The 27,674-nt window shown below is 37.9% G+C and overlaps 1 protein-coding gene across 2 annotated transcripts in view; it reads right to left on the reverse strand.

The window, feature by feature from the left end:
- The window catches only part of RNF13 (ring finger protein 13), a 45,203-nt gene that overhangs the window by 3,213 nt on the left and 14,316 nt on the right, over positions 1 to 27,674 (reverse strand). For both annotated transcript variants that reach the window (XM_050902405.1, XM_050902406.1), the window contains exons 4-8: positions 26,653 to 26,778; positions 21,695 to 21,782; positions 19,709 to 19,799; positions 18,230 to 18,335; positions 13,028 to 13,121 (exon numbers count right to left, since the gene is read on the reverse strand). In XM_050902405.1, coding sequence (XP_050758362.1) covers positions 13,028 to 13,121; positions 18,230 to 18,335; positions 19,709 to 19,799; positions 21,695 to 21,782; positions 26,653 to 26,778 — 505 coding nt within the window. The remainder of the gene's footprint in view (positions 1 to 13,027; positions 13,122 to 18,229; positions 18,336 to 19,708; positions 19,800 to 21,694; positions 21,783 to 26,652; positions 26,779 to 27,674) is intronic.

Genomic DNA, 27,674 nt, shown 5'->3' on the forward strand with positions numbered 1-27,674 from the left:
AAGGTAAAAGGATTTAAAATATAGGATTCACTTTACTGTACAGGTATTAATAAGTTATTGAGAAAACTTAGGCAGAAAAATAGCAACAAAGACAACTGGGTAAAAAAGCAGAATGATCATCACGAATGATAGTCTAGTCAGAGGAGAAAGTTTACATTATTTTGTAATTCAAGCCTCACAAATAAGACATACGTTACTGACAGTATTGACATTATGTACACTGTTGTGATACATTATAAGACCAAAATATAAACACTTTTTAGAAGTCAATTTATTCCTGTTTCGTTTTTATCAAGGGCTTTACAACATGGTCCTTTCATCAATCCAAATGGTTCTTTCCAGCTTCCTGGAAGACACTGGCCCTCTGAAGCGTGCAGTTACACCAGCAGCTTATGTCCTTGTTGTGGTTTAACCCAGCGGGCAGCTCAGCCCCACCCAGCCGCTCGCTCACTCCCCCCGGTGGGATGGGGGACAGAATCAGGAGGGTAAAAGTGAGAAAACTCGTGGGTCGAGATAAAGACAGTTTAATAGGTGAAGCAAAAGCCATGCACGCAAGCAAAGCAGAACAAGGAATCCATTCACTGCTTCCCATCACAGGCAGGTGTTCAGCCATCTCCAGGAAAGCAGGGCTCCATCACGCATAGCGGTGACTTGGGAAGACAGACACCCTAACTCCAAACATCCCCCCTTCCTCCTCCTTCCCCTCAGCTTTTATTGCTGGGCAGGACATGGTGTGGGATATCCCTTCGGTCAGTTAGGGTCAGCTGTCCCCCCTCCTCCCAGCTCCTTGTGCACCCCCAGCCTGCTCGCTGGCGGGGCAGGGTGAGGAGCAGAAAAGCCCTTGGCGCTGTGCAAGCGCTGCTCAGCAATAACTAACACGTCCCTGTGTTATCAACACTGTTTTCAGCACACATCCAAAACGTAGCCCCATACTAGCTACTATGAAGAAAACTAACTTTATCCCAACCAAAACCAGTACAGTCCTTTTCACAGATGAAGTTACTGCAAACAAAGTTGTAAAGTTTTCAACGTCAACCTTCTCCTCCTAACCTGTGTGTCCTTGAATATTTATATTCAATATTTAGACAGACTTCTTGTCCTGTCACTGGACACCACTGGAAAGAGCCTGGCTCCATTTTTTGCACCTTCCCTTCAGGTTATTTATACACATGGGAGAGATCCCCCTGAGTCCTCTCTTCCCCAGGCTGAAGAGTCCCAGCTCTCTCAGCCTTTCCTCATAGAAGAGATGCTCCAGTCCACTAATCATCTTCGTGGCCTCTCACTGGACTCTCTCCAGTAGCTCCATGTCTCTCCTGTACTGGGAAGCCCAGAACTGGACACAATGCTCCAGATGTGGCCTTACCAGTGCTGACCTTATTCCATCTTTGTTTCCTTAGCTTCAGAAACTTAAGTCCAACAGCCTTCAGCCTTACCAACATTTCTAGCTGGAGCTAGAAAACTTCAGGAAATTCAGCAGAACTTATTCCACAAACGTGTACGCTGACGATGTGTGTGCATGTGTGTTTCTCAAGACAGCTGAAGGCACTTGCTCTTTAGCCTAATTCTTCAAAGGTGGCACGATATCCTGAATAACAACATTTCTTGCAGATCTCTTAGTTTCATACATATATAATGCTTTTCATGGTTATACAGCAGGTATTTTTCTTGGCAAAGAGGTGGAGAAACTGGTGAAGAGAACAGCCTAGAGATGTTGGCAAAAGACGAAACAGTACAAAGCACAACAAAGCAGTCAGAGAACAAATACAAATCCATGGTATGTTTCTTAAGTTTAAACCACCTCCCTCAACACATATGGATTCAAAGACATCTCTCTCTCCAGGCAAGGACAGAAAGTCTTGAACCTTTTGGTGCCTTCCTTGCCCCTCTGCATCTAGGATTCTCTTCTGTGAAGTATATACAAGCCCAACAGAAGGGGAGGAGAGTGCCCTTTCCACAGTGGCCCGTAACATAAATTAGGGCACTTAATGAATGATAAGCTATGTAAACGAAAACAGGATCAAATATAGCATGGCCATAGTAAAGGTAGACAATGCCTTTGCAAACTGATTTCTAGAAATAAGAAATATGGCACATCTTACCTATGTGGACTTTGGTATAACATTCAGTAAAGTTCTATGTGTGAAACTATTATTCCTAGTCAGTAAGATTAGCGAGGATTAGTAGAGGGAGCTGAATAAATGCAAGTTGCTACTGGTAGTGTTGGAAGAAGTTCATTAGGCTGGAGGAGAGTGATCGGTATTGTCTTTTTACAAAATTGGTTTGGAACAATATTGACACAAAACCAAGGAGCGTATCAATTATACGAGACACGATTAAGTAGGCATCATCAAGAGGGTAACTGGGATAGCACAGAAAAATCTGTATATCTGGAATAGTGCTACATGAATGAAATTCAGTACTATAATATGCAAGTGCATCCATTTAGGGATTACGTCCTTGGGAATTTTTAGCTGAGATTTCATCAGTTATAAACAATTGAGAAGAAACAGAGCGTACTGGTTGATCACTACAGTGTTCCTAATGTGATACAACTGGGAAAAAGAAAAATGCAACAGTAGGAAGCATCAAGAGTAGTCTTTCCAGAAGCGGTAAGTACTGTTCAGGAGCCTGTAATGTGGCCACCCATATCCTCAAAAGATTAATTCAAAAAGAAACAAAGAAAGAATATTATGAGCACATAACAGAGAAATGATCATGCAAGAAAAATAAAAGAAAAAATAGCCTGACAATTTTAATCGAACAATCTGAAGGCTGAAAGGGGAAGAAGAGAAGCGGGGGGGGGGCGCGGAGAGAAAAAAATGCTATCATCTGACCAGGAATCATTAGGTTGGAAGTGAAAAGAAAACTTGACCGTCAGAGCAGTGATATTCTGAACTAGCCTTTCAGGACCATCACAAGGTAATCATGGTAAAGGGCCAAACCTCCCCCTTTCCCTAAACCTAGTTTTAGGTCAAGGCTTTAGATATGTGACACAGGAAGTTCCTAAGAGAATAGCATCTGGAAGATGGAAATGGACAGGTTAATTTTAGAAGACAGTGGAGGGAACTGAACCTAGATCCCCCAATTCCTGTCTAAGACTGCCAGTTACTAGGCTATATTATTAAAGGTGAGTAGCGCAAAGTACATTTTTTAAAATAAAGAGGTAGCTACATTCCATTTTGTAAGGAGCCGTATTTCATTATGTGTCTTGTGAATACTTACCTGATCAAGCCCTGAGAAGGACTTAAGCAGTGACAGGGTCCCTGTCACTGTTTGGATCCCTTGCTTTGACATGAGCTGGGTTGAGCATCTGCTCAGCTCTGTCAAGGCTGGAAAAGTTTTGGCCATATGCGCAAAGCCACTGTATCTGCAAAAGTGGTGAACTCTTCTTTCATACACCTCTTGCAACTTAGCCACATCCAGTGCTGATACTCACTACTTACTTCTCCTATTATGCCATTATCACTTTATTTAGACAACTGAACCTTACTGTCTTAACACTGTCCAGTACTGCACCGTCTCTTCACAAGCAGCTGCTTGCTAGGGCCGCACACTCTCCTGACCATGAAGTGTTCTTTAGATGCCCAAACTACAGTGTACCAGAAAAAAAATGAGTCTGGCCCAGCCCGCCTCTCTCCCTATGAAGCCCTCCCTGTCACACGGCTAGAAGCACATGTGCCAGCAGACTAAACGGCAAGCTTTCCTATCACTTGACTAACACATGTTTGGTTGAGGGACCGGATAGTTACAGGGTCAAATGATCCAATGTGTATTTGTACATCCTATCATAAGGGCAGTCATCTGCTCAACATGTGGTGCTAGGGTGCCTGCATCCTGGTTATACACTTTGTGATAAGGAAAGGCACAAATTATAGTGCCTCAGGAAAAAAGATTATATGGCCCACCTTGCCCAAAGGATGGACACCTCAGATACAGCCTGCAATATCCTGGGGGTGGCCCCAAAGAACTGCATCACTCTGCACATTTTGGCTAAGTATTCGTAACAGCAGTCCTGGCCCACTAAGTGTGCCTGTTCCCAACCTGTACCATCTTCACAGCTGCTTCTTAATTTCCCAGTGCTCAGCAGTTTACATTTTCACAATCTGCAGGGCTAGCTAAGATCCTGGGTTTTACCATACAGCAGAGGAGCTAAGGAAGTAAGGAGATGTAGATCACATCAGAAAGCGTATGTGCAGAGAAGGCTCACTCATACACCAAAATACAAATGGGAAAAGGCATACAGCAAGGCAGAGACCCCTGTAAAAGAAATGAGGCCCCTGTGATCTTGTCACCTCAAGGCAAAAGAAAAAAGGGTTGAGATGGCATATCTTGTTCCCAGTGCCCCTCAGGGCAGCTTTCCCCATCTCCTTCCAACCTCTTCCAGTTCCTTCCAAATTCTACCTGACCTGAGTCCCATCCATCCCACAAGTGTTACCTCATCAGTCATCCTCACAACTCAATTCTCTACTCCCGTTCCCCACAGTGTCAACTTAATCCTCTCCCAGTAAACTTCTACCAAGTCTTTTCTGGACTATCTGCTGCACTAAAACTTCATTGCTGCACATCACTCTGAGGTTTGACATTGGAGATGTCAGATTTAAGTGTGTAAGACTGACGTGTGCTAGGGCTAGAGTTAATAACCACAACAAGAATCTCTTACATACCTAGTTCACCTTTCAACATACACATATCACACAGTAATCTGTGACACAACACTGTTTAGCACAAATTTAAATTTTTTTTTTTTCATAGCAATTCCCATATTACTTCCCAAAGCACTGTCCAGATTACATACATGAGACTGAGATCAACTGGGGACAAATCAGAGGCACAGTTCATGCTCTAAGCTTGTTCAAAAGAGTTGATATAATACACAAGTTGTCAAAGTGTTGTTTTGGGGAAGAGGTGGAAATAATGGGGCAGATTTCGATAATGTGTAGCTACAGCAGGCCCACATGAACTTACCCTACGTTATCAAGAAGCTTGCAAATGAAGGAAGCAGGCAGATTTTGTATAACTCAGAAGAGATGTCCTTTCAACACAAAAGCTCAAACAGTAGCAGAGCTTTCCCTTTACTGTAATGAAAATGCATGGCAGGAGAGAATTTCTGGAAACTCAGCTCAAAATTTGTTTTGATACCATGCTGCTAGACCTAATGCTTTTCTGCAGATGGCAAAATTAGCTACATTGGGTATTTAGAGTCAGTTTTCAAAGAAAAACTTAGTTTTCATATGCAACTCAGCATGGTTGTTCTGTATCTGTTCAGTACATGTAAGGAGACTAAGTACACCACAGTAGGAAAATAAAGAGCTGTGCACCAGCAACAAAGGAGCTGAGCTTTCCAAGGAAGCTGCAGAAAGCTAACAGAAATAACACTGGTGACTCATCAGTGAGGTAGAGGCACAAAAGATGAATAGCTATCATCAGCTCAAATTTCAAGTATTACATGAAAATCAGTTTTCGGGGAAAGAGAATCAGCAAAATGAAGTTATTCAGTGATAGAAAAGAAGCAAAGATGTAATATTTTTCTGTTTGTGTGTTCAGAATAAGATCATTAATAAATAAAGCACAAACATTAAAAATTCAAGTCTTAAAGTTCTAAAAAGCAACTTGACCAGGATTTTTCATTAACTGTGCAACAATATATTTTGCCGAGAAAAATAAACTTTCTTTGCAGATGTAAGAAAAAAAAATCTTAAGCATTTTTAATTCCAAAATGCAGAAAACTGTCAGTCAAATAAATGCAGTGTAACAGCTTTTCCCATTTAGTCTGTAAACAATCTTTAACTCGCATGATTAGTCTTGATTCTGTTTCAATACTTTGTCATTAAAAAAAAAATCATAAAAAACAAACTAAAGAATTACAGTAGTAGCCTAATAGCATTCGTATAGAAATAACTGTAGCTTCAGCTTTTAAATAAGGACACGGCTTATATTCCACATTACCAGAATAGAAGCCAAGTACTCCTCTGCCTTGAGTCAGGATTTTTGCAAGTCTTCTTTTTCAGATATTAACAAGTGAGCTAAGAACTGAGCCAGCTCATTAACAATAGGGCTGTTTAATTTATCTGAATTCGTGTTTAGCTGCATTATTAGCGGGTGCCTTTTGCATCATTCCAATGTCAAAATACCATTGACTATGATGTAAAAAAAATCAAAATCATACAGGACTGTTTTTTGTAGTTCAGAGAATTATTTGACTGTAGAATCCCATATTGTTGTGCACACAATTCTCTAAAGTCTGTAGCAACTAACATTCTGTAGACTTAAAAATTTTCAGTATAAAGCATGTCCATGGAAATAGTTCCATTCTGGGCTTTTCTAAAGGTGCTGTCAATTTTTTTAAAAATACATACAACACCTGGTGTTGTTTATCTAGAATCTCTCTTCTACAGGGTAGAAAATATAGAATAGGATCTTACGCAGGATCATGACTGTCATGTGTTGCTGTTCTGCTAAAAATTTTTTTTTTACTTCAATATTTCAAAAGTACTACACAAAATTGAAACTTGGCATCTATTAGAGATGAAAATAGAAGGAACATATAGCATGTGAAGGGCTACCCATTGTGGTACTAGGTATATATTTGGAAGGCAGTAAGGGAAGCCTACTAGCATACAATTCTTTTCTTGCCTCATTTATAAGGCTTGCTCTTGTATTCCCTGTGCAACCTAAACTCCCCAAATAAGCAAAGGAATGCAAAATGAGCCCTCATTTTACCAAAATATTGGTTACACTTGATTTCTCATATTTTATGATGGCCATGACAGAATTTCTACTGAATCTATCTTTTGCCTGTGCCTAACACTTCCACTTTAAAAGAAAAAAAAAACAGAACAAAAACTTCTAACCTTCCAAAGGTATAAACCCAACAAAATATTTTAAGTAGTACTCAATTATACAGCAGATACGAAACCAAGGCACATAAGATATCCTTAGAAGGTGAGTTCTTCACATTATTAAAAGGATTTCTCTATTTGTGGGTGTAAAATAGATGCTAAAAACTATTCACACCTATGTAATAATAGACTGATCTCTAATCCAGTAAGGTCTTGTGTTACCTACTACCTGACTTCTGCATTATTATAGATCACACTAAATAAACCAGCCAGCCAGCAGTATTGGTACAATTAACAAAGACACAGCAAATTGTTTAAATTACAGGTTTGCTAAAGCTAGTGGTTTGATAGGGAAAAAAGAAGGGAGGCGAGACTGCAGAGGTAAGTGAAGGAGCACATCTGCAATGTGCTTCACTATCAGCAAAGGTAAATTATGGAGATTAGTACATATGCCCAAGTTACATTGCTTTCATTACAAATTTTTTTTTAAACCAGAAAGGCAATAAAAGGAAGATTAATCCAAAGAAACCCAACACATCATAGTATCAATAGAGCATTGCAACATCACGTATTCAATTTCCACAAAAACACTGCAAAGTAGTAAATATTCTCAATCCTACTTTATAGGGATGGAAAAGAAAGCGGACAGAGATTATAATTATTTTATCTTGGCATGCAGTAAATCAGAGTAGAAGTTGCAACTCAGGACCTTCCAGTTCATAGGTCTATTCTCCAAATAACAGAAGTCCATGATTAAAACCAAATTCTCATCTGTTTCCCAAAATATAAAATCCAAGGGCTTCTGTGGTGGCACAGAAAGTCTGTGAAGTGTGGTTCATGTCATTTTTGTCAATATATATTATTCAACATAAAGGGAAAACTGATGACCGCTACTGGAAAATAACACTGCTGTAATCTGGCATTTCAGAAGATAAGCACAGTGGACATGAGAACCACGTATAAACAGTTTTCCTGACAGTTACTATACAACAGGGGAAGATAAAGGGAAAGCAGGAGAGAGAAAAAAAAACCTCATGAGCAGGTAGGAAAAGTCAGAGAGATTAAATGGAGTCCATCACCGCCAGACCTACATCACTGAAGTACGAGTTTTTGTCTAATGTAACATAGTGAAGTATTTCAGCTACAGCTTTTTAGAAAATGACTTCCCCTTTTGCTATGACATTCCTTCTCTCCGTTATTTCGATTAGTCAAACCATGTTTATGGATCATTTATAATCAGCACATTATTATCATATTCAACACAGAAATGAATGTTAACCATCTGTCAGTACTGTCAAGGGCATCATATCTCAGAAAAAAAAAATTCAAATAATACAGCTGTCTTTTCTCCACTAGTCATTCAACATGTGTAAGAAAGTCCTGAAAAATGATAGCACACTGTTCTTGAGTAGGCTTATCTCACTAAGGCATCCCCTGGCAAATGAACAACAGCACATTCAGAAAAAAAGGATGCAGCGGTAAAGCATCACATCCATTTCTAGGCCAGGTAAATACAGATAAAGTTCTCTCAATAAGGCCAATGCTAAGGTTCTAAAACTTGGAGGCCACAGATCCATCTGACAGCATATTGTCTCACTGCAACAAAGATACTTCTCTGACTCTTGTCAAGGCCATGTATCCCAGCCTACCTTACCCAGCTTCGCAGCCCCATCTTTCCTTGCACAGTAATTTGCAACAAGCCCTCAGCCCAACTGCTTCACCTGCACCCGCTGGATCCATCAACTGCAGTCCATCTGCCACATTTCTCCAACAGGTCATCACACAAATTAACGTTATTATCCAGATTCTTGCTCTCATCGTGGCTTAGGGAAGGGAGGCAAGCCCATGCAGCAGCCAGGACCAGAAATGACAGCCCTCCTCAGCACTGAGACTCGTATGATTTCCCTGTGAATCCTGGAGCCTCCTTGACTAGTTTCCAAGTTAGTTTCACCTCCATGGCTACATGCCCCTCAAAGAACAGAAGATTTAATTTTTAAAAGGGACACTTTTCAGACATCTTTTTCTCAAATACCCATTACTGTATTTTAGAAGCTAGCTCAGAACCACCAACAATCGGGGGGGAAAAAGGAAGTATGGGAACTGCTACAAAATAAAGTATCCTGCTTAAGTAAACTGTATGAAAAGTCTTTAGTAAGCAAAATTATCTTCTAACTACTTGGCACATACAAATCAAAAACCCAAAAAATTTCAGAAACACAGAATTACCCATCCACATATATGTGTACTTGTGAACAATGAAAAATGCAAAAATAAAACTGGCAAGACTTTGGTAGACCTTATGACTTGTTTTCTCTATTAGACCCTCACTGTACTGTGCAGTCAAGCAGATGGGTCAGTAATGAACAGTAATTAGATCAGTTATAATCCCATTTGCAGGGAAAAAAAATCAGTTTAGGAATACATAGTAAACTGCAGAACTGCACTTACTCTGGAGCAGATTTTTAAAAGGCATTGAGATACATCTATTTCCCACTATTGCTCAATCATATGTATCAATCTGCATATAAAGATATGTACACAAAAATTCAATACACGATACTTAAAAATATGTATTTGCTTAAAATGACATGTACTCTTACAGCTTATTATTTATGACATGTTGAGGCTTTTTTCCATGTGTACATAAAGCATTTCAAAGCTGACTGTCTGAAGTCAAGCTCTTTTCATACTTAAACACCTAACCAAACAGCTCCATTTTTAGAAGTCTTGTGGATGTACCAGCTCCCAAATTCTGGATTCTTTATCAGGTATCTAACCACTCATTTAGCATCCTACCTTTCAACACTCAATGTAGAAAAAAAAATTGCTTAGTTAATTTTTAATTTCTTAATAATATGCCCACATATCTCTTTCTTCCGCAGCATTCTATCTTCACTGAATTTACAATATTTTCTTTTCTACAGGAGTCAGAGGTTACACTGTAATTTCATTGCAGTTAAGATCTAAAAATCTTTTCAGTCTTGGCCTAGATTCCATTTTAGTGTAAAGTTAAGCTAGCTTGGAAATAATATGATATATTTCTGAAAATAAATTCTACAATACATACCAATTCACAAAATTTCTAACCTATGCTTTTTCTAAGCTATTATTCTTCACAATATTCAGATTTGCTAATGATCAAATTACAGGCACATTAAATGGATTTGTCTTTCTTGCTGTGTTCACTTTTGTTATAAAGACATCACACAAAAGATATCAACTCCCACTGACTTCTGTATGACCAAAATGTAATCCATTTTGTAAGAAACCACAACACAACAGCTGCCCCAAAACTCTTCCAGTGTAGAAAACAGATTTTGACATAGCGTACGTTGCGTTCTGTGGAATTATTCAAAGGTGAGGCTTGTTGATTAGGACTTTGCAAAGATAGTCAATGCCACATCTTTTGTTACTGCATTCTCTACTTATCACAGAAATGCTAGCTGCCTGATCTAAAGCCTACTGAAATTAGTAAAAAATTCCCATGCGGTACAGTGGTATTTGACTCAAATCCTATTTAGAGATGACTCATGTGTTTTCTGTGTTACCAACTCTTTAGGTATGTCAGAGTGCAATCACCCCTACAGAACACTCATCTTCATTACATCATCGTTTGCCTATCAACGTATTAAATTCTAGAAATCCACAAAAGCCAGCTTTCCCTTAAAAACCCTTTTACAGTATGGTGAAACCACTTATTAGGCAGTGATTCATGATACAAAAAGCAGTGCAAGAAAGAGAAGAACCAGTATCTACAGTGTCTTAGCTTCAGTATTTGACTAACATTTCAATCGATTTCACTATAAACAGATTTTTAAGAATACACTAGAGACAAAAGAAAATCCAGCATTCCTAAAAACAGGATTATAGTCCACAGGAGTTACTTTCACCCATCCTTCCAAAGCAAAAGGTAAGCTTGTTCGGATATATCATCGAGAAGGCTGAAGTGAATGGATTTCACAATCATGTCTTGAGAAATCCCATCTTTGACAAAGAAGCATGAAGCAATATATTTTTATTGTAATTGCCAAAGGTAACATACCGCAAGTACTGGGTCAAATTTTGTCCTTTTTACTAAAGGACTTAAAGAAAGTAATGTAAGGGATTAATTTCATAGCAGTAGAACCAAAGTGATCCTTTGCTTAAAGAAACTGAAATCCTAGTTGAAAAAAATAAGCTTTTTGTTCTGTTTTTCATAAGCCACTGAATGCAGTTGATACGTGGATATTTACAGCCAGGTTTAATTTACAATGACTGACTGAGCTCCAAACTATTCATATTGTGTAAGATTCAGCAAAAGCAAAGAGGAAGGAGAATAAGGAAAACAGCAGCAAGGTATCTTTATACACTGGCTACTTATGTAATTCTGAGACAGTTATTCCAGAGGCACACAATTAACTGAAAAAGACGTTAACTGACTTTCTTGAAGCAACTTTTTCCTTGCAAATTTCTCTTGAAAGTACAACATAATTTACTTTGTATTTTTATTCTACTTAGATTTCATAGGGAATCAGTAAGAGGAAACAAAATTAATATTAGCTTTATTGGCTTAAGCTAATTTTTTAGAGTTAATTTTAAATCCATAGCAATAGGTCGTTATAGCAAGGTTCAGTCAACCCTGCAGAGGAAAACACTTCGGTTTTTTTCCTATGAGGCTGACTAACATTGCACAAATACTGTACCCACTCAAATTGAACATCTGCTTTGCACAAAGTGAGAGCAATGTCATTAATAATGCAGGTTGGCTTTATCAAGGGCAAAGAACAGTAAGTGGTTCTATCCTTGAATCCAGGCATATCCCCTAACATGGTCTTCATGCCTCGGCAAATACATTCTCTATTGACACGTGTTATGTAGTAAACAATCATTTCAATTAAGTACTTTTTCCACCTTTTCTTCTCGTACCTTGCAATAGCTGGTATGAATGAACAATCAGATGGTAAAATGGTAACACATTTAAAAAAAAAAAGTAGTAGATTTTTTTCTACTTTTAAGGAGTAGACTACAACAGAGAAGGACTTAAGGCAGCTTTTCTATTTCATTGAATAAAGTAACTTACTACAGCTTTATTTCTCATCTTGTCATTAGACCTTGCATAAAATTAATCACTACAAAGAATAACAGCAAGTATTCTGGCATTAAATTTGAATTGCTCTTGCCCCCACAGAAGTATTGGGATTGAATGAAAGGACCGCTCCTCTGGAAAAGCAAATAAATTATACCGACAAGATAGTTTTGGTTTTATAGTCTCTACAATGTCAGGCAACTTATGTGCCACTAGTATTTATCAGTTTCCAGACAAATAATTATGGAATCATAGAATAGTTTGGGTTGCAAGGGACCTTTAAAGGTCATCTAGTCCAAACCCCTGCAGTGAGCAGGGACATCTTCAACTAGGTCAGGTTGCCTTGAGCCCTGTCCAACCTGACCTTGAATGTTTCCAGGAACGGGGCATCTCCCACCTCTCTGGGCAACCTGTGCCAGTGTTTCACCACCCTCATCGTAAAAAATTTCCTCCTCATATCTAGTCTGAATCTATCCTCTTTTAGCTTAAAACCATTACCCCTTGTTCTATCGCTACAGGCCCTACTAAAAGTCTGTCCCCATCTTTCTTATAAGCTCCCTTTAAGTATTGAAAGGCTGCTATAAGGTCTCCCCAGCACCTTCTCTTCTCCAGGCTGAAGAACCCCAACTCTCTCAGCCTGTCCTCAGGAGAGGTGTTCCATCCCTTTGACCATTTTTGTGGCCTCCTCTGGACCTGCTCCAGCAGGTCCATGTCTGTCCTGTACTGAGGACTCCAGAGCTGGAGGCAGTACTCCAGGTGGGAGTTCCAAATAATGGAAATAATGCATCACAGTGACTGACTGCTGTGGTCACTATTAATGAGAGCGCAAAAAGGAAGTTTTGTGGAATTTCTGTACTGATTTTGTCATATATTAAGCAACACACTAATTCTCAGCCACAGTCTGCATATGGTGTCTGCTCTGCTTCCATTAAAGAAATGTTAGAACTCCTCTATTTCCATGAGAACATGGTCAAGTCAAACTTTGTGTGTGCTTTCACTCCAAACTCTACTATTTCAAGTGTACTCAAAATTATCTCCAAAACTGCAAACCCCCTCAATTTAGAGTTTTTTTGGTGTTAAAACAATGAAGTCTAATTAGTTAGACAAAGAATGATCCACTCGCCTTTCTTAAATTTATGTACAGGAAGTTTCTTAAGCTGATCCTTTCTAAGTCGATTCCTTCTTGCTCTGTGTCTGTCTTGCACGAATTTTGTGATCTGGAAACAGACATAAGAAAGACAACATGAACAGTAAGTTAAAACAATAAAAGAAAAAAACAAAAACAATAAAAGTTTTGATTTATGAGTCTTCGCAGTAAGTTAGTCAAAAGGGAACTCCAGCTCAAACTGAATCACCCTTGCCTGGACTCAAGGATGAAGCCAAACAAGCCTAAAGGATGTTCTCGATGACCATGGCACTTGAAACTGAAAATACACAAGTTTTTTTTGGAAAGGAAAGAGAAAAAAAAAATTACGTCCATACTATATAAAATAATGGCCATTGCTGCAATCCTCTACCGAGGCCCATGTACAGTGGGATGGCACATTTCAGAGCAAAACACAATTCATTGTTTGACTGGTTTTGCTTACAGTTTTAGATTATTACAGCTCTTTTAGAGGATTATTCCCATGTTCATCAGAACTGTTTTCATAGTATCTAGATGTAGTTTGAGGAGAAGTAAAGGGTTACTTCAAGCCATAGTTACTTGCTGTCTTCAACTATACTAAAGATTCTGTTTCCATTTTCTTAATAGTCCCTAATGCTATTTCTGTTCAGTTTCTAATTCTAGCATCTGTGATATTACATTCTTTTTCAAATATGATGACAATCAAACAAACAAACAAACAGCCTTAACCAAAGTATACACACTAACAAGTCTTTTGAAATTTGCAGAGGTCATCTACACCTACCTATGCTGTGGATAAGGTAAACACTGAGAAAGTATTAATATTATAAACAGCATTAACATGTCTCACTTTAGGAATCCCTGAAAGGCATTGATATACTTCACAGCAGATTATTTTTAAACAAGTATGAAGGTATGTATATTATGGACAAATATGATTAGGACCATTTGAAACTGTAATTGGTTTTGGCAAAATACAATTTATTTATCCTTCTGCATCACACCTGGCTTCACTTTTTAAGCATATTTGAATCTAAACTGCTGTCTGTTCGTTCAGACACTTTTTACCCCAGCTAAACAATGAGCTGTATGCATACACTGCAGTTTTTCTGCTGTAATTCAGATACTTAGTAACAATCCGAGTCTCACATTCATTTCTTAGTTAAAAAACAAGATTTCCTGAAAGAAGCAGGGGTGAAACCACCAATGAATAAGGAACAAATCCAACCTGGAACCTCCCTGGGATCAAGTTCACTGCACCCATTAATTGTCCAGTACTCTAATCTATCAAGATATCTCTGTTAAGGCCTCTCTACACTCAAGGGAATCAACGTCTCCTAATTTAGTATCATTGGCAAACTTGCTTAGTGTGCACTCAACTCCTCTGTCCAGGTCACTGATAGAAACATTGAAAAGAACTGGCCGTGAAGTTGAACCCTGATGAACACCACTAATGACTGGCTGCCAGCCAGATGTTACCCCATTTACTACAACTCTTTGAGTGTAACCCTTCAGCCAATTGTTCACCATCATATTGTGTACATGTCTAGCTTTATGGGGGACATTTTGTCCAGAAGGATACTGTAAAAGACAGTATCAAAAACTTAAAAAAAAACCCAAAACCAAACAAACGCCAAAAAAAACACAGTCCCGCACATCCACTGCCTTCCCTTCATCCACTAGGTGCGTAACCTTGTTATAAAAAGATATTAAATTAGTACGGACTGACTTTCCTTTCATGAACCCATATTAGCTTTGACCGATGACCACATTGTCTTTCAAGTTTTTCAGTAACTCCCAGAATAATTTTCTCCATAATTTTACCAGGCAATGAAGCGAGACTGACAGGCCTATAATTAGCACGGTCTTCCTTTTTTATCTTCTTGAAAACAGGACAAATAACATTTGCTAGGTTCAAGTCAACTGGGACCTCTCCAAATTCCCAAGATTGTTGACAAGTAACAGAGAGGTCTCACAATAACATCAGCCAACCCTTTCAGTACCCTGGGATGAACCCCATCGGGCCCCACAGACTTATGTGCATTTAGTTGCACTAGCAAATCCCGTACAAGCTCAAAGTCAACTGGGAGCTTATCACTCCCCCAGTCACAGTCCTCCAATCCAGGGCTTCAGGGGTCCCAGGGCCCATCACTAGTGTTTAAAAAAAACAGACAAAAGCCACCATTTCATCCCCAACTGCAAGTGAGTCCAAGCCCTCCTTTACACACAGTGCTACCCCTCCGCCTCACCTGTCCTGCCTATCTCCCGAAGAGCCTGGAACCGTGCATCACAGCACTCCAAGCACAGGACTCTTCCCACTAAGTCTCACTTATGCCAATGACTTTGTAGCTCTGGGAGTGAGCCAAAGCTTCTAGTTCCTCTTGTTTATTCCCCATACTGCATGCGTGAGTGTACACACATTTCAGATGTGCCCCAGTGTACTCAGTACATCGTGGAGCAGAGTGAAAGCCCTCACCAGCACACCGTCCCTCAAACATTGTCGTGTCGCCCCATAGCTTATCACTAGTGAGCCTGATTTTATCTTGTTCCCCCTTCAAACCTGTACTGCACTCTGGAAAACGCTTTCAAATACCTCTCCCCTTTTTTCCTCTTGCAGTTTAACATGAGCTGTGTAGATGGATTTTGGCGTTTCCAACATTATATAACCTGTTTTCGAAACCCTCCAAACATCTGTCCCAAATACATAGTATAGGTAACCCTGACTTGCAGACACACGTTATAATTTTCTCCTGGTTCCTGTCTGGTTTTCCTCTACAACATGATTCTAAGACATGGAAAGAACCCTTCATTTTAGCACTGACTACCTATTGACACTAACAGAAGAGAAATTCAGGTCTCTCAAGCCTTTGCTTTTATAACTGGGACATATTTGGAAAAATAAATTCTTAATCATAGTCTACAGACATGCCCTTTTTTACCTTTCCTGACAGTGCATAAGCAAGGAAATTGGAGAGGAGTTTAAATGCCTGAAACTTTCCTCACCAAATGTTTATTTCCCCTTCTCATAGCTAATCCTACCTAGCATCTGCTTATTCCTTTTGGACTGTACAGATGGTTCTTCCCTATATATTTTATTTGGAATCTGGAACTCTCAAATTCACACATTAAGTAAAAAATTGTTTTAATTCAGAGTATCAGCAAGCTGATACAAAAAGATCCAGCTCTGAAAAGCCAAATTTAAAAGAATCAGTATCTATGAAAGACGATATATTTAGATTGGATATAATGAAGAAAGTTTTTATGATGCAGGTGGTGAGACACTGGAACAGGTTGCCCAGTGAAGCTGTGGATGCCTCATCATTGGGAGTGTTCAAGGTCAGGCTGGACGGGGCTTTCAGCAATCTGATCTAGTGATCCCTGCTGATGGCAGCGGCGGGGTGGACAAGATGATTTTTAAAGGTCCCTTCCGACCCAAACCATTCCACGATTCTATGGCTTCTGCTAAGAGAACTCACTTATGCCCTAAAGACAAACACTTTACAAATTTCTTCAGCTCACTCCTATAACATTTGTAATGCCACTTTTGATGCAGAAAACTGCTGTTTTCATAGTGAGGGAAACACCTGCAGTTCTAAGGAGAGGTGGCCTTTCAGTGGGATTAGCCTTGGGTTTGTTATGTAACTAGTTCCTTGCTAAAGTGATTGGTGCAAATTAGTCTGTAATTTAGTTCATTTCTTGACCTGAAGATAACAGCACTGAAGTCCATAAAGAATTTTTGCAACTAACTTATCTAAAAACAAAAGCAGCTGAACTGGTGGAAAAACTCTAAAGCAAAATATAAAGAAATATCCTGAGAGTAAAAACCATCTCCTTTATTTCTGAATTTCCACAGTGGTGGTCATGATAAAAGTCAAGCTCACATTCCTCGTGATTATAGTTTTCATATGTCCCCCCTCCTTCACTAGTTTCCTCTTCAATGGTAACCTTCTAAATCGCTCTTTAAAGCAGAGAACCCCTAACTATTCTTATTGCCTTTCTCTTCCTTCCCTAATTAGTATCTTTCTGAAAAATAACGGATCAGTGCTTCACACCATATTCTGATAGGGTGCAAAGCCAGTACTTATGATTTTCAAAATGATACTACTGTCCCTTTCATAGCCTTCTTCATTCCATTTCTTAGATAAGCAGTATTTTGTTTGAATTTTCAACTTAGGTGCACTATAAGCAGATCATTAGTGAAGCCCAAGTTGGAATACTGATGGTCTCAGAACAACAGATGTTCACAGAATATTATCCCTGGTGACCACTCTCGTTTAGAAATACCATCTCTCCTTATCTCAAACTGCTGACCTTCAGGATACAATGATAAGGCTATACGTTCACCTAATTAACTGAGACAAAGTCCTCTATGATCAAGGTTACCACCAGAAGACAAAGCATTGGTGAATTTTACATCGTCTCTAGTTGATCACTTCTGCTTTGCTTTCAGAGAGCTGCTGCAATTTTGGTTGTGCCAAATGTGCCCAGGATTGTCAATGAAATACATAACTTGCAGTGCAAAAAACACTCACACAGAAAGAAATAGTTTAAGAAAGTGTTATAGAACAGTTGACGCATTACTTGATTTTTATCAAAAGGTAAAATAAGAAATTGGTCAGACTAGCAGAGATCCCAAGAAGTGGGATGCTAAGTATTCTGAAATAATACATAGCTATACTATTTTACCTTTCATAGGAGACGTGCTCAACTGAGAACCTCTATAGGTAATGTATATGCTGTAAGATATATGCTATATGCTGTAACAGGTTCTGAGCTTGCTGACTGATTACTATACCTGCAGTAAAAAACCGTGAGACCTGCACTGTAGAACAGTGGGACTAACGTTTATTAAGCCGTACAAGTTTGGTAAGGTGGGACATACTCTCAGTGTACGAGAGCACAAGGACAGGTCCTTCTTTATGGGGCGAACAAGAAAGTGCTTGTGCAGTGGCAGAGTAGCAGTGAGGACAATTCTTTGTAAGTAGCTATATGCCAGGTGGAACATCCTAGGGGCTCCTGAGATCACTTTACCAAAATTCTGCACCTGTTTATTGTGCTGAGAAAATAAAGGATTGCAGGTAAGCTTGGTACAGGTATATACAGAGCTTTCGCTGTTCCTTTACTGTATCCCTTAACTTCAGTGACAGTTCTATGATGTTTTGTTTGAAAGAAGAAATGTTATTAAAAGAAGGAACTTACCATAAATATGACGATGAGAATAAGACAGATCCCTACTATTATTAGGAAAGGAATTAAGTAGTACTCCAAAGGAAGACTGAACTCTGGGATTAACACAACATGGCCACTGTGGGGAGAAAAAGATAACACTTTCTAAATAGGTTAGAATTTAATGAACAATGAATTAAAGAATAAATACAGTGAAAAAACCCATTAAAATAAAAGGTTATCGCTAGACACACTAAAGGAATACCTACCTGTGCACAACAACATAGAAAATTCAGCTGATATCCACATAATGTAAAGCCAATTAAATAAAAGGATAAAACAACGTTTCTTAGAACATTTTTGGAGTTAAAACTACTTACTGACTTCAATTATAAATAAATCTAAAGCAACCAGGAAAACAACCTCATAGCTGCTTTGATAGCAGAATGAGAAAAATGTAACACAACTATCAAAAGATACTGTGAAATCATTCTTATTTACTAAAGCATTTTGGGTTATACGGGAGGTTTAGTTTCAAGTCATGAAGCATGGTAAAGTGTACCCTTTGTCCTCTGGAGAGTCAATAAATTACAGTACAGTAACCAAAAATCTTCCTAGAGAACCTCATACGGATGCTGGCAACTGGATATCTGAATACTAGTATTTACTGATACTTAAGGAAGTAAAATCCCATTATTATTCTGTTGGCACAAGCAGTCAGAAACACCTGAGAAGGTACAATGTATAAAAGTGTTAGTAGTTCTATAACCACTACTCATGTGGAGCCACACTTTACTTATCAAGCAGTTTCATCAGCAAGGTGTCTACTTAAGAATGACACAATCTAGTTCTTCTGATCAATTTAGTGAAAGGACAGAGAGACCTGAAGCAGCAAGATCATTAGACTAATAACAGGAAACACACCTCCTTTTCCATCCTATTCTAGGTATATATTTTAACCATTTTGTTCTTGCAATGCTTTAAAGTTTCAAACTTAAAAGCAGAACAGAATTTGTACTGACAAACCTTATCATGCATCCTGTTAGAATCATCTTAAATGCATCCTGCAGATTCACCTAGCATAGGAAGTTCTCTGACTTGTTCTAGAACTATTAATAAAGGATGATTTTAAAAAAATTTTTTTTTTAAAGACCAACATCTGACTTCAATGGGAACTGACATATATTGTAAAAAGAACACACCCTCAGATCTGAAATACGCATACTCTCACAAACATTTCTGTGATTCCTAGATCATTAGCTAAACTCATATGTTTAATGCTATATGAAAATGAAAGGAGTAACATTTGATAACTATATGGTAACCCTCTTGCAGAAAAGTAATTTATATTAATTTTTAAAATGCTTTCTGCCCATTGCTCTCAGGCACAAGGTTTCACCTGGAATACCTATAGCCTCTGTCATCTCAACATCCTATTTTAAATCCATAAATATTAAAAAGAGGCAATGACTTAATGCAAGGAATAACACAGCTGCATGTGAGGTAACTTACCCCTTTTCATAAGTAAATTCTTCTTTAAGAGAATTAGCTGACGTCTCGCCAATAAAGACAGAAGGAATGTCAATCTTCTTTAAAACCTCAACTGTATAAAAAAAGCAGGAAAATAAAACTATTATTATGCGGACACTCTATGGGCACTCTTAAGACATAAGACTTGAACATTATGAGACTATCACAACTGAAGACATATTTTAACATAATGACATATAGACTGACGCACATGCATGCTACATCTTTACGTCATATAGGAAGTGGTATTACTTTTCCTACCGCATATCTAGGGACTTTATTGCAGGTATAGAGCTCAAAATTCTTAATGGAATATTTAAAGGGAGGAGCATAAAACCAAAATATTTTGACAAAAAAAAAAAAAAAAAAAAGGCATCATCAGAGTAAGTTTAACCAGAACATCATTCTTACTCAGAGACTTGATAAAGTCACACAGTTCCATTGATTTCCAGAATTTCTGGCAACTTATATAATTTTGTGATCTGGTACTGTAAATTTTAATTAATCTTTCTTCCCTCCTTTTCACCCTAAATATAAACAAACACACTGGAAATAGCTGTGGCTAGAAAAGGTCAAAAAGAAGGAAGAAGAGAATGAACAAATCCTACATCTTCATTTCAGTCTCAAGAAACTGCATAGAACTGTCTCCCCCTTCTCTGCTTACTAGTAAAGGCAATAATAAGCTCAAAAGATGCAGCACAAATGAAAAGTGATTGAAAGATAAATCTCATATTCTAGAAAACCTTCTCCTCAGCTTCAATTTATATTGATTTGCACCTCTGACTTATGCTTCACATTTAAGGGTCAAAGTATCTTGAGTTTAGTCAGTGTCAAAGCATTCAGGTTCCCCAAGGCAAATGCATACATGTCTTAATGTCACCTCACACTATCCAAGTCTGCATTTGTTGTGAACTTGTTCTACATTTTTATTTCTCAGTGAAACCTGAAAATAAGATTCACACAGGTTGGGAATTCATTAAAACCACTTGCACGTAGCTTTCTGGGCTACTCAGCTGCCATTTAGTTTGCTGAAAGTTCATTTCCTAGTTTACTCAATGGTGTTTCCACTTGGAAAGACTTTTTTTGTTCTTTTACGTTCTTGTTCCATATTGAGCAAGCTCAAAGACTGGACAAAAATAAAGAAATGCCACAAAGAAAGTCATAACAGCACTATAGACAAAAAATACACACCATAAAACAAACCCAACATTTTAACTAGATTACAAGATGTTCTGAACATATTCACTCCATGAAAGGTTAAACTCAGAACAGCTAGCATCAGAATCAATCAGAAAACGGCGCACGGGTCTCTAAACATTCTTTTTCCAACTGAAAAACTGAAAATATGTACATGTAATACGTATTCATATGAAACTAGAACCCATTTGTCCAAAGGAACAGAAAAATGTACACAACAGTGCAACAAAATGGAACCACTAACAAATACTAAAAAGTTGTATTTTCAAGTTTGATTTCCTTCCAAAAGAGTAGAGTTTTTTTACTTTTCCTATATTTCTACTTAATTAACAACACATCAGCTATTTTCCACATCAGTCATACAAATCTATCTCATAAATTTAACCATTTAACCCAGAACAGTTGAACTAAAATTTAAAGGAAAAACAAAAGAAACACTCAGAGAATGTACAAACTTAATGCCACAAATAATACACAAGTACACTTATATGTTCTTATACAAACATCTGCCATTTTCAAATGTTAAAAGCAGGAGGATTTCTGGTTGGGGTGGGTTTTTTGTTGTTGGCAGTGGTTTTGTTGTTTGTTTTTTTTGATTTGGGTTATTTTTGTGTTTGGGTTGTTTTGGTTTTGTTGTTGGCTTTTGGTTGTGGTTTTGGGTTTTTTTTAAGTGCGAGTTCATCGTAATACTTTATACTGATTTTAATACTGTACACTCTAGTGGGTGAAATGATTTTCAAACAGGAGAGAAGAAGTGATACCTGTACTTACTGTCGTTGGATCCCATGCTTATGAGGTCATCAGAATCAACATTGTGAACTATAGCTGCCTTGTATCCAGCTCTCTGTGCATTTAAAACCTGTAAGCCATACAAAATACATATTAGAAAGCCTACTGCTTCAAAATACAGTAACCTGTCTGTCCTCTCTAAGACAAGGTACACTTTCAGGAAGTTAATAGATATTAGCACAACATCATTTGCACTTATAAAACAAGTGTCACCTTTCAAAATAAAATCATATAATTATTCTTACACTCATGTAATTATGTTATTTTTCCAGAAAAATCATTTAATATTGTCTGCAGACAGACAGTTTTTATATATATTAAAAACAGGATTAAAAACTTTCCATGGGTAGATGAAAATAATATTTAATCATAACTGAAAATAAAGGCACTAACTTACTTCAGTAAACTAGAAATTACCACTTGACAGCTCATGGAGTCACACGGGTAGTATCTTTTCTGTGCCTTTAGAGATGTGGAAATACCTTACTTGACAGCCCACGTATCAGAAGCTTTCTTATGGAAAAGTACAGAATTATAAATATGGGTACAAAACTATAAATATATTGCGCACCAGTTACATTTCCGATACATATTGGCTTTTCTGTCAATACAAGCAAAGCCTAAGGTCCATGTAAATGGCATTTGATGCAGTGACTACCACTACTGCAAACATAATTAAGTTACAACTATTCATCTTAGATATTGTTTCTAATGCATCCACAACAGTATAAACACTCATCACAAGATGCAAAAAGCACTAGAGAACCTGCAGAAACATTTGGGTTTCATCCTGTATTCAACTCCTGTTTAAAACTACATAATAAGCTTGCCTATAGCTGGACAGACCTGCTCTGAATTAAGCTAGTATGGGACATGGTGATAACTTTTATTTCCACTTAGATGCATGTATTTAAGGAGACTGTAATGCAAATATTTATTCATGGAACAGGCAAACAACCAACTATTAAGTACAACTGAACAAAAGATCACAGCTTTAAATACTTCTGAAACCAGAAAACAGTTGCACCATTCGGATATTATGGCATCACAACAGCTTTATTAATCAGTCAACAAATACCAACTACAGCACCACCCTTAAAAACAAACATACATACCAACAAATGTTATGGAACTCTGTCTTACACTAATTCACCACGAAATCACCACCATCTCTCTTTTACAGCAGACTATCATCACCAGATCTGAAAAACCCAGGGGAACATTCTGGTGCTATTTTTCAAGACCTCTACCCTCAAAGTTAGGAGAGGGGAAAATCTGTGTGTACGTACGTACGTACGTACGTACACACACACACACTCTCCCAACTTCAAGAGACAAACAATAATGAGGAACATGAGTTGTAAAGCTGGAAAACTTTCACTGATTATTCTAAAAAAAGGTTCTCTAGGTCAAGCTTGAAATATGAAGCCTTTTTGCATGCTGCACAACAGCAAAAATAGGCAAAGAAAAAAGGCCTGAGAATTTTAAATAAAACAGTCAAAAGTAAGACAAGGAAAGCATTAAAAGCATTGAACATCTACATATCTGAGCTTGTGACACAGAATGGCAGTAATGGAGTCATCACGGATAACACACATCACAAATCACCACATATTGAAACTGAAGAAAGGAATACAAAAGCTCATTGAGTGATCTGAGCTTTAAAGCTCCCTGGTTATCACACGTTCTTAATCTTCAAATTCACATAAATGTGCTAAGGTAATTAGTGACAGTTTCTGCGTAGTATTAATTTTTTTCATTTGCTTGTTGTATTTCTTTAACATCATGTCCTGAATAGCTGTCTATTAACTGTCCATTATACCTTGAAATATGTCCTTCAGGACAGGTAGTAAATAATTTACATTACTTAAGGAAATGTTTTAGTTCCGTACACACTTTTGCCACTTACTTATAACATAGGCCCTTTGTTTAATTACTGGATTATAAAATGATGGTGTTTGTGTAAAACCACACATGAATATGCCTACAAGATATTCAGTTGACACTCGAGTAAAGAGTGACATTAACACAATCACAGCCAGGCACCTTCTGCACAAGCTACCATGAACGAGCATGGGCTTAACGACACCATCTAGCTGCAAAAAGCAGTAGCAACTGCCTGTTCAATTATATTGTGAAGTTGCAACTTCACCCTCGCTACCCAGGGCCCCAAAGACAAAAACATTAATTGTGCATGAAAACTGAAGCATTAACCCATTTTTAAGACACATCTAAGCAGGATGGTACAGCTTCAGGAAGTGATTTCTTATTGCATAGTAACTTTCCACTATAAGAAAATGACAATCAACTCTTTACTCAACAGGTACGTGCCTCAGAGTGCCATCAATTCAGATTCTCTCCCCATATTCCTAACAACTATATTCCAAACAGCAGAACAATGTTATTGGAAAATGTAGACACCTTGAGAAATCCCAATATAAAAAAAAAAAATCAGTTTTAGATGTAAACATAAATGCATGGTTGGGAGTTTGGCCAATATTACATCACTACAGAAAATATCCATAGTGCATACATAAAATGATGTAATGTTTAATGATGTATTTGCTGGCTTTTGTGTCTAAAGAGGCAGTTTTAATATAGTGAGCTATCATTTACTTAAATTACATATAATCCCAGACCATTCTAATAAGGTTTTCCATACGTAGCACAATTTTACATGATGCTTATTTTGTTGAACAAACCTTTTATGTAGGCAGAAAATATGTGATGCTTCCTACATGATGTCAACAACATATTTCAGAGTCACTGATGACCAGACCCTAAATGCAGGCTTGAGAAAGTAGTTTTGTAATTATGCAGGAGTTGAAAACACAGCACCACCCTCTCTTGATGAGTCCCTTCCCACACTGGTCACCAACACAAACAGCAGTAAAAATCAGTTATAACAAGTGAGAAGACACATTCCAAAAGGCTCTGAACTGCTTCCACTTGCTTCCAGCCTTTACCCTTCTCCTACTGTGACATGATTTTTCCTGTAAGAAATCACTAGATGCTAAGAGAGAGATGGAAGGGAAGAGGAGATGGTTTCTGGCCTAGTAAAGATTCATACACAATAAAATCAAGAAACAGCTATGCATGTGTATTTGTAATTTTCAAAGTAAAACAGAAGGAGAGATGGGACTTTCAAATAAACTCCAGTTTTTGTTCAAATCTGCATCCTGTCAGTCAAGTAGCTGATACGTAACATAACTCACACCTCAGTGCACATGCCACTTCCTGACAGAAACTTCAGGGCAAAATGCCATAGTATGTATGAAATTATATAACACAATATTGCAATAGTATCAAGAACATAATATAAAAGTGAATTCACTGGCCAATGAGTACATAGATACCCATGCTCGCCTTGGAACTTCTGATCCACTTTCTACCTTGCTCTTTGTCTAACAAAGAAATGTGTGGGAATCCACTTTTCCATGGATATTACATGAAATGTAAAACATAACCAAAAAATGCTTACATACAGAGCTAGTGTGACTTAACCCTTAGAGAACTGACCATGGAAATCCCTCAATGGTAATGTACAAATCTTCCATTTTCTGCAAGGAACACTCATTGACTGTATGTGGCAAATCAAGATGTGTAAAATTAAAATACAAGAGTTCAAATTTACTAAGTTGATAGCTATGTGGAAAAGCAATTCTGCACGTCTTCCCCCTGCTTGACTCTTGCCTTTAGCTGAGCACCTTTCCAAAGCTTCTCAGAATCTCAGAATTCTGTGACCAGCAACAGAGATGTGATTTTTCTGGTTTAGCACCAGAGTAAAAAAGCTGAAGGCTCAGTCATAACGTTGACTTCCTCAACAAAACAAGTTGTTTACAGCGAACAAGCATTTACTGTATTTCTGATTAGAAATGTATTCCACTAGAAAAGTTCTGACCTGTTCCTTTAACATTGTCTTCAGCAGAAATACTGTCCCATCAATTCAGGGGCAGCAATTAGACAGGCAAAGAGGACGTGAAAAAGACAAGTAGTCATTTGCTCTTCCTTTTCCCACTAAGCCATATACACACACAGTGACAGGATTCATGGGACAAAATATATGACATTCCTGAGTTTGATGTGAAGGTAGATTACATGAGCAGTGAAGCTGCCTCTACAGCTGGAATCTACAGACTGGGTAGAATTTACATGTTTAACCACAATATCACATAACTGAACATACCACATAGCAGCAAGTACGGTTGGATCTCCTTTTAGCTCATGAAAGTCAACAACAAATTGAACAGCCCTGTTTTCCTTAAGACATCCTTTGCTGCCCCATGTATCAGGGTCATTTTCAAGAAAACCATATATTCTAGCCAAACACAAATAATTCTAACTTTCTATTTTTAAAATAACACAGACAATACTCCACTTCAGCTGTAGGTCAAAATTTTTATAATATAACATCTAGCTGTTGTACCCGTTTAAAAACATTCCCATCCTGCCACTTGTGCTTGTTTCTACCCAGCAGTGCACTGTCTCCTCTCCCCATCAACCAACTGTGACACTATCATTGTTCATGGGGTCTCAGTGTGAGCCACAAGAAGATGATCCAGCTCTTAAAAATAAAAACAAATCAGGAAAGTTGCTTGCAGATTTTGGGTGCTTTTATGTTACTTCCATTCCCTAATCTCCCCTGTGATCCCTGGCAGCAAAGAGTCTAACTGGCAAGAAAAGCTGATATTGCTACTGAATGCTTTCTATTATAAAACTGCAGCATCCATCATCCTTATTTGCCATGTAAGCTGGCTCACAAACAGGTAATCTTCAACTAAATCATATTACAATACTGCTTTATCTGCCTGTAGACAATAAAATTCTCCCTTCCCTTCACATCAGTATCTATCCTGCTGTTAGCTATAGTTATTTTTCTGAAGCACCAGTAAATTCTTTAAGACCTTGAAACAGAGAGGGGGAAAAAAAAAAAATCTTACCTTTGTATCAAAGTTACACTCAAGTCTTCGAATTAACACAATAAAAGCACTGGACGAGTTGTCTTTCAGTGGAGGTGGGGCTATAGGCTCACATGCATTCTCCGGTTTTGAATTTATTAGGAACCCCTAGAAAACAGGAACAGAAACAGGAGCTTCATTTCTCTTTGTCTTAACAAAAGGGTTGGCAGACAAGTATAGTGAAAGAAAACCGTATGTTTTCATACAATAGCTAAACAAATTCTTAGTATTAACTCAGTCCCACATCATAGCAAGATTTCTGCTACATCCCTGACTATTTATTTTGATTCATCAGAATCTTTATGTCTGTAAAGAATTAGAAAGTTAGAAAGAAAATACAGTTTTTCCAATTACACCATCTGAAGTACATAACTCAGACTTTGCAGTATAATTCAGCATAAAGAGGACTGCATATACTACATTAATATTGTGGAACTATCCTAAGACATATGGAGACTAATCAAGAAAACAAGTATAATAGCCTGAAAAGCACTAACACAAACTTAGTATTTGGCAATTAAAAGGGGAAACCGGAGAAAGTTAGGTGAAATCAACACTGAACTAGCATACAAAATAGCTGGTTTCAAAGACTATAGAACATCAAATCTACTACAGTTGAAAGATTCACAGAAGTAGGAAATTCTGGCAATATCAATTTTGAAGCAATCTTTGGATCGTTTTTAGGTGACTGAGTTAGTACTCTACCACTGAAAATGTTTGGAGAAGAAACTCTCCTAATCTCATGCTTTAATATCTGCTGAAAAATTCTACAGCTTCTCTCAGAGGAAACATGCTTACCTGAGTAGTGAATGCACTGACACTAGTCCCTCTGTTGCGTAGTCACGATGTTGTGACTTCAGGGTTGACTACTCCCTTCAACTTTCTTCCCCACTACTGTAAATGCTCTGTAAACACTGCTGATATGGAAATTTACACAAGACAAATGCCAAAAGAGTATCAGGCATGCTGCACAATACTATTTGTTCTAGCTCTCAAGAGAACAG

The sequence above is a fragment of the Gymnogyps californianus genome, chromosome 10, assembly GCF_018139145.2.
Source record: "Gymnogyps californianus isolate 813 chromosome 10, ASM1813914v2, whole genome shotgun sequence".
Lineage (NCBI taxonomy): Eukaryota > Metazoa > Chordata > Aves > Accipitriformes > Cathartidae > Gymnogyps > Gymnogyps californianus.